An 8,663-nucleotide genomic window follows, 5' to 3' on the forward strand; every position below is an offset into this window, starting at 1 on the left:
AAACAATCCATGCACATAGTGCTACGGGTTGTAACTGCCATAACCATCAATCTAGAACCAATGCAACCCAATGCCACATAGAATAGCATCACCACTTCATGATTGTAATAGCATTTTCCATGATCAACTAAGATCTATTCAAAGTGGCCAGAATGAGGTAGGATCACCAAGTGTTTTTGGACTTGCTACATCACTGAATCCAAAACACAGATATCTTGAACATGCAACATGACATGGAAATACCAGTACATCACCAACAATAGAAATTGAATAGTAAATGAATCAGAACCCTCACTTAGAACAAAAAATATAACATAAATATTGCACAAAATAGACCAACTTCCTTCATTGTGATATCATATATCAAAACAAGATACATCACAACTAACTGCTACCTACACGGATCATAAAAGACACCTACTTTCACAAGAAATTAAAGTGCATTTCACACTGAACATACCTAATTGTAGGTCGTGAATTTGGCATGATCAAACCATCAACACAGTTATTAACAGAATCCTGAAGGTATCAAAAGCAATTGTGATGATGGAAGGTAAGGTAGATATGCCCTTTTTTCCAAAGGAGTGCTTTAGATCAATTGTGGCACCCATGCAACTGTGTTGTACTTGTCCTACTTGCACTGTTAAAGATGTTGGCTATGTTGCAAGCTTGATGACATATTTTTTGTTACTCTCTCTTGAAGATATCTAGCTCTAAAGATCCACAACCCTAAAGATATGCAACCTTGGAGATGACAATACTCTGAGAGATGCATAAACTAAGACTTGGAGATCTTAACCCCCTTCAAAAGTAGCCTATATTACCCAACCAATGCTTTCAAGTAGATGTATTAAAGCATGCATTCGATCCATGCAAAATACTTTTGATCAAGAGCACAGACCTTAGCCCATACAAGATAAAGCTCAAAGGATTTTTGAAAATCTTGCTTGTAAGCAAATGAATCCAACTTAGTTTAATCTCTAGTCTATGATATCCTTTTTCCTGCCTTTCGATTTGGCCTCCTATATAGCCATATGTGTTTCAAAGTATGCAAACTATGCAAGTAAAAGAGTGGTTCCTCACCATTCTATCCCTCTCAAGCAACTCAATGCCTCTTATTCTATCACATGGTAAGAATAAAACTAGCACCTTTGGGTGATTCCATGTAAGTTCTTATTAGGAAACAAAAGAGACATTGACAAAGCTCTTAATGTTTTAAGAGTGCAATCCAACCTATGGCTCAAGCTACTAGTCACATAGCCACCTCATACCCTTGCTCTTAATTGTTTCTCTCCTTCAATTATGTGACAAAGCTCTTAGTCTTTCAAGAGTACAATCCTATAATAGCTTGGTGCTTGAATTTTATAATAGTCAATCTCCATGCACTACACAAATTATATATTTTACTCCAAAATAGAGTGAGCCAAACTCAAGAGTGAAGATGGTCAAGAGATAACATATTAAGAGACAAGGAGGCATTATATATCTTTTAACCCCACTTTAATTTATTCTAGCTAATCCAATTGTAGATTGTTATGATTTTAGATAGTAACTATCTAAAAAAAACTATTAATTGGGATAGATTATGAAAATGATGCTTCTAGTAACTCCTAATGCTTTTTCTAGCTTCCTTCACACTTGTGGGCTCTTATGGCCTGGTTTTGGTAGCCACTCTTCCTAGGACCTTTTCATATTAGGTTAACTACTTTGTCCACGCAAGATCTTGATATAGAAATCAAATGTAAGATCACCCCAAAGAAGCATGGAAACCTTATTTAACCTAGTCTACTTTTTAAGTGAAACACTACCTTGATTCTTCTCTTTAGTTTTGGTTTTAAAATTTGTTGCATTAATCTAACCAATGCCATTATTTGCAAATAATGCTACTGAACTATTCTAAGTCATTGAAGCTACATCCATATGGACCCAATCTTCATGAAAAGCATTTGTGACAAAATCTTTCGACTTCAAAGTTTGAAGGACATTTCTACTCTTTTGGGGCTACCTATTTTGAGACCTCATTTTTGGCCCTACTCTGTTGTATCCTCTTTCTTGCTAAGATATTCTAAGGTCATTGAAGCTACATCCACATGGACACAATCTTCACAAAAAGTATTTGTTACAAAACCTTTCAACTCAAAAGTTTGAAGGACACTTTTCCTCTTTTGGGTCCACCTCTTTTGAGACCTCTTTACTCGCCCTACTATGTTGTCTCCTCTTTCTTGCTAACATATTCTCCTCTTTCAGGGCCACCTCCTTATTGGACCCCTTGTGTTGTCACCTCTTTCTTACCAAGTGCCTTTTCTATGTAGCAACATGGGAAACATCTACATAGCTTCTCACTTACCCACTCATGGATTTATTGCAAGCACCTAGAGTACCATGTCTTAAGTCAATTGGCCCACATAAAGATGTGTTGTACACATCCCATGTATCATAGATATATTTTTCAAAACCGATGACATTCAACCTTTATGATTTGTAGTAGGCTTTTTCTTAGATTTCGAAGGTCTTTTGGTCATATCATGACTAGAATGATTTAAGATCTTAAACTTTGAACCTTGATGTTTGTAAGCCTTTTCTTGGATTTTCAAGGTGTTTTGGCCACATCATAACTAGAATGGCTTTGAGATCTTGAACTCTCGAGACCTCTTCCAAACTGTCAAGATTTCTCTGCAAATTTAACAATTCACGTCAGATTGAACCCTGGGTTTCTCGTGAGCGTTGTACACGAGTCCCAAATTAGCCATATTATATTTTTCGCTCTAAATTCAGTGCGTTTCTGAGACCGTGGTATGTATTTGCACGAGTTTCGAGCAAACTCAAAGCAGGAATATATCGACGGAGAATGGAGTGAAAGCGAATGTGACAAATTACGTGTTGGAAGAATCTTCGCTGATGCATGAGCTCCACAGTCCTCGTGAACATGGACAGTTAGGAAGATGATGACTTGAGTTATTGTAATTGCGATGGGGGTCACAATGATTGCGTGACATGCTGTGAGAGAATGGTTGGAATGTTTTCCAGAACGTCCGTCGTCTCTGGTTTGCTCCCGGCTTGTATCTAACGAGGGAGTAGATATATAGCAAGGGAGGGGGGGAAGCATTAAAGGGCTGATAGCGTTGTCATGGTTGCATGACAAATAATATGATATAGACGATTTGAGATGTGACAAGGCTAGTCTAAGCAGAGATCATCGTAAGTGGGGTTGGTTTCTTTTTCTCAACGGCGAGCTCTGCCGCAGAGGAGGACGTTGGAAGGGATGGGAGCCTCGTTGCGGAAGGACTGCTCAGGGTTGAAGACGCGCATGTAGAACTGCTGGCCCAGGAACTGCCTCTCCCACAGCTGCGACCTCACATTCCACATCCCCACATTATCCAGCTCCAGCAGGACCGCCGTCCACGACTGCGGATACACCTGCCATGCAGACGACGGCAATCAGCAGTATTCATCCCCGTAAACATATACTACTAATAATACTAATAACAATTAGTATTCATCCCCGTAAACATATACTACTACTACTACTACTACTAATAATAATAATAATAATAATAATACGCGCGCCTCCAGTGCCTACACTACTACCCGCATGAGAGAATCTAACAACTGTGTGTGTGCGCCCGCGCTCGCATAAAATGGTACCATATCATCACATCATAATAATTAAACCTTTTGCCTTTTCATGTACCTCGCTTTACAGCTCATCTCGACAAAAAATATCACAGAAGTTTTGAACGAAAGGAACTGAACTGGTACGAGTTCAATCACCGTCGAGCAAAAAAAAAGAGGGACTGACAAAAAGTTGCAAGCAAGAATAGATCGAGGCGTGCTGTGGGTGCGGGTGAGTACCTGGGTGGTGGATCTGGAAACTGCGTCAAACAAGTTGTACTGCTTCCTGTTGCTTGGCGTCCATATGCCCCCGTCCATGCTGCAAAAATCCCGCGATATCTGTCGTCAGGGGACTACGAACGAAAGATAGGATGCAAGTTGCACCCATGCAAGCATCGCGTGTGTGTACAGAGTGAGAGCAAGAGTTGTGGTAGCACATGATGGAGCAGTTAGTAAGTAAGATTCATGAGACAAACACATGACACTAAGTCATTGAAAAAATCCCACAAAAAATTGAGAGGTTAAGGATCATCATGTATTTGTATTTGCAGGCTCTCACCCGACGACAAAGAAGGAGTAGCCATCGACGTGCCAGGAGTTCACCACATTCTCAGTGTTTTGGAAGACGAGCTCCAGGAAGGCCCTGTAGTCGGCCCCGAGGACGGGCGAGCCCAGGAAGGCGGAGCCCCCGCGCGGGGAGTCGGGCATGCTGCCCATGGAGAACACCCCCTGCAGGTTGAAGTAGTCCGCCAGCTTCAGGGGCGTGTCCGGCGCCACGTACGACACGCCGTTCACCGAGTAGCGCTGCTTGTTGCCGATCACGTCCCCCGAGCCGTATACCAGTACCGTCCTCGACACGTTGATCATGCCGTAGCGGAAGGAGCCCTGCGGGTTCGGCCGCGCTGCGTTCGCCGTCAGGTTCCACCTGCAACAGATATCATATCATACACCACCCCAATGTATCCTCCCCCATTCGCAGTACGTCAAATACTTATACCACAACATGTTTGTGATCATTCCCGAATCCCCATTGCTTGTGTGCGTCATCATCCCCTCCCTCCCACGTACATGTCATTGCAGCCATCGCAGCTACATATTGTACCGGCCCACAAGGCCCACAAGTGCTTAGCCTTTCCTTGATATTCCCCAACGTAGTACAGTATAGTGTCGACATCATAAGCTCCTCCCAGATAGCCACCGGACTACTTAGCCTGAGCAAGGAGAGCACCTCCGGTCACCATCCCCGGCTAGGTATGGCAGCGGCTCCTTTCGGCGCTGGAGCTCATGATGCCACCAACGTTCAAGGAAATCCGGTTCAAACGTGCCAAAATTTCCGAGACTCCTGGCGTATGGAATTTCATTACAAGAGCGACCCATTGCTTTCAAACCATATGTTGTTGTGGCTAACGTTGCCTTAGCAGCTCAGCTATCCGGACAGTGAGTGAGACACTTCTTCGTGACTCTTGCAGAGTGCATGCAAAGTAGAAGTAAAATGATTTGCTCTTGCTGAGATGTTTCTTTGGTATCGTGTGTTATTCAGTATGTGAGGCATTTTGTGGTGCAGCCATCCTAACTATTTTTATCCTGATCAGAGAACTCAGATCAGCCTCACAACCAAGAAGCTACGACCGTCGGCAACTTTTCCATCGAATTCTAAACCATGATCCGAACGTATACATACTTACATACACGCATATGCATAGAGAAGTTTTTAAGTGCACCTGCGTGTCCTAATTCAACATTTATAACAGTTCCGCAATGAAGAGAACACATGAGGTCAAGAAAAAGAACATGAGGCACTTTGGTGCAAGCCATTCCATGCAGTCATATTGTGGCTAAGGTAGCTAGTAAAAACCCCTCTAAAAAAGAGATACAGGGAGTAGTACTCTGTAACTGATCAAGGCCAAGTGAATAATAACTTGAGTGTGCACAGTTTATGGCAGTGGGCTGAATGAACTAAAGGGAAATGAGTTACCTGATGGTGCGAGCTTGGTTGAGGGAGTAGTCGATCTGGATGGTGGGGCCGCCAGGGAGGGGGCCGGACACCTGGGTCTGGGAGTTGGAGTAGTGAAGGACGGCAACGCCGGTGAGGACAGGGTTAGTGAAGCGGGTGCTGGCCACCATGTAGTAGTCCTTGGTGGCCTGGTCCGTCGTCACCAACACCGAGTAAGACTGGCCCACGTGGATGTCCAGGTTGTCGTACAGGTTCTGGGCTGTGTGGGACCCCTCCGTCTCCACCATCAGCATCTTGTGGCCTTGGATGCGAAAGTTCAAGGACGTGGAGGTGCCCACGTTGGCGATGCGCAGGCGGTATGTTTTGCCTGCAGAATCATATTTCTTTCCATTTCCATTTCAGTGGAACTAGCTTAGCAAAACTGTGTCACTCAACAAATTAAGCTTTGCATTCAAGAGATTATGCCCCACACAAGCATCGAGAAGTTTTAGACACCCCGCATCTGAGTCCCTTGTACTTGGTCAATCTTACAAACATGAGCTTCGCTTGTGGAGGGTAACACATGGAAATTACATGGAATTCCCGGTATGCTGAATGTTTAAAAGTTCTTGTGATAAATATTTCAGGCTCTGGCACCTGCACTCTCGTAGCAAATTTCCGGATACAGAAGGGACAATCGTGGCATGTTGACTAAAATGTCTGTGGACAATCCTATCAAGCTCAATAATTGTCACTGTGGTGCCTCATATCTAGATAAAATGCCGACGATCATTACCCTATTGACTGAAAAACACATGTGGAGGATTATACCAGGCTCCAGTGTCACCGTAGTGCCGTATGGACCCCGTCCATTGATGACCACTCCATCAGGCGCTCCGAGCTTCCCCCCGGCGTCTAGTCTCCGTCGAAGGGTCTGCACAAGATTTCGGCGCAATGCATATTCGTACATTATACCGCAGCTAGACAGCAACCATAGAAAGCGAAAACTCATGCTTTCCATGAATGCCCTTTTGATGGCTTATAATACTCTGTAGCAGATACGTTAATTGTGACTCATGAGAAGCCAGTCGTGCTTACATAGTGGTTCGCGTTGTACCAGTCCCCGATCAGAACGAAGAGCTCCCCGTCGGGTGACTTGTAGGGGAGAGGGATGATGATGCGGTTATCGACCTTAAGGCCGCCATAGCCGCCTGCCGTCTTCTGGAGGCCTGTACTCGGGAAGTAGAAGTAGGTGCCGATCTGGTCCTTCACTTGGAACACATACGTGAAGTTCTTCCGTGGTGGGATGGGGCAATTGGTGCCCAGCACGCCATCTTGCCATGACGTCCGCCTTTGCCAAATGCCATTCCTGCTCCAAATGCAACACGTGAATATTCGCCATTATATTACTTGAGTCCCTAACATCTGCAAGTATTCACTCATGAGTGTTGGGTTCTACTACCATGTCATCAGCAAGGGCTCGTTGAGTTGGTTAAAGACGTTGATCACCAGATTGTCATTTGTTACCGCGTCAATCTGAGGGCCTGGGAACTGGCCATTGATGGTGATAACCTGCAAGATTTAGGATGGGGATTAATGAATCGTGAATGGAACTAAATGTGCAGGCGTCATTCTCGACAAGTAAGGTGCTAGATCTAGAGTTCAGAACAATAATTACGTACCTGTTTGGGAACATTGCCGAGGAGGGAAAGAGTGCGATATTGCACATTCCATGTGAAGAACTTGATGGCATCGTCCGAACGAACAGTGGCAGGTCCATGTATCAGCAGTACCAGCATGAGCACATGACTGACTAGTTGGATGGGCAGAGTAGTGCTGCTAACACTGCGACGAGCAGCCATGCTGGTGGCGCAGCTAGCTGGCAGTACAGGCGACAATGGGGGTGGACTGGGAAGCTCCCCTCACCTAAATAATGTAGGAAGGGGATTCGAACTTATTGGAGGGAAGAGGAGAGGGAGAACGCGAGAGAGAGAGAGAGAGAGAGAGAGAGAGAGACTCGAGAGTGAGAGTGGCTGGCGGTCAAAAAGCTGCAGCTAAAGTGGGGGGGAGGGGGGGAGCTAGTAAATGCTGTAAAGTGGGCAAGCACTACAAGGGAGGCGGTAGCTCCCTTGAATTTTAACGCCCAGTTTGTGAGATGGCACACGGAAGAAAAGGGAACGGGCCGGTGAAATCCGGGGTTGCGCCGCACACAAGCGCGTGAGCGATGATTGCTTCAACTTTCCATCGGGAAAACACAGAGAGGGAGAGAGAGAGAGAGAGAGAGAGAGAGAGAGAGAGAGAGTATGCGGTGGTGGTGGTGGTGGTGGTGATGGTGGTGGTGGATACAAGCTGTGGTGATGATTTAGATCGCGGGCCCTTGCCGATTTGTGTGTGTGATGATATGACAATTGAGTCGCCCTTGTGATCTTGGCAGAGAATGAAAGCGTTTTCTCTCTCTCTCTCTCTCTCTCTCTCTCTCATATCATTCTCACGTCACTCCGTCCGGACTCCGCATGTGAGCTTTCAGCACTCTTTCAAGGTTCAACTCACCCACCAAAGAAAACAATTTTCCAGACGTTCCTTGTCCAGACTCCACGCATTAAGATCTCCTTTCACACGTTGACTAGTGTTACTTCTGCCACTCCCCATGTTGATGAGGTACCTCTACAAGCTTGCTTGTCTCCCAAAGCAAGCGCACCCAAGTCAATTCAGCTGTGCACGTCGACTTAGGTCGGTTACACACCGGGGCTATGGACAGACAGGAGGTGCAAGTTGTCCATTACTTTGTTTACACACTAGACTGCGCCCATACATTTCACCAAAAGGGGGTTGGCCCAATGGTAACGATTGAGAGGTGTGAGGGGATTAGTGGAGGTTCAATTCCTGTCAGTCCTGCAGGCCACTTTTTGAAGAGAGGTGTTGTCGTCTTGTACATTGGGCACGCCCGAATTTCGAGACGAGGGAGATCCCCCGCCCAGAAGTGTCCGCCGTCCATAAAAATCGAGCCCAATGGCCTTTTGACACATAGGGCAGCGGGCGCCTCTTTTTCCACCCTATGTCAGTCCATAACCTGGTGTATATCCGACCTTAGCATATACTTGAGAGCACATATATACTT

The 8,663-nt window shown here is 45.2% G+C and overlaps 1 protein-coding gene across 1 annotated transcript; it reads right to left on the minus strand.

Annotated features, from left to right (window-relative positions):
- Positions 1-2,933: 2,933 nt before the first annotated feature.
- On the minus strand, positions 2,934-7,590 carry SKS4 (SKU5 similar 4). Its single transcript, XM_087679319.1, has 8 exons — positions 7,228-7,590; positions 7,008-7,117; positions 6,644-6,914; positions 6,377-6,479; positions 5,588-5,933; positions 4,172-4,537; positions 3,853-3,931; positions 2,934-3,417 (listed from the first exon to the last, which is right to left on the minus strand). The coding sequence occupies exons 1-8, from the start codon at positions 7,405-7,407 to the stop codon at positions 3,223-3,225; spliced, it is 1,650 nt and encodes a 549-aa protein (XP_087535445.1). The 5' UTR covers positions 7,408-7,590; the 3' UTR covers positions 2,934-3,222.
- Positions 7,591-8,663: the final 1,073 nt, after the last annotated feature.

Source organism: Lygodium microphyllum, chromosome 6 (genome assembly GCF_053477565.2).
Source record: "Lygodium microphyllum isolate KBCC chromosome 6, Lygodium_microphyllum_v1.1.10, whole genome shotgun sequence".
Classification (NCBI taxonomy): domain Eukaryota; kingdom Viridiplantae; phylum Streptophyta; class Polypodiopsida; order Schizaeales; family Lygodiaceae; genus Lygodium; species Lygodium microphyllum.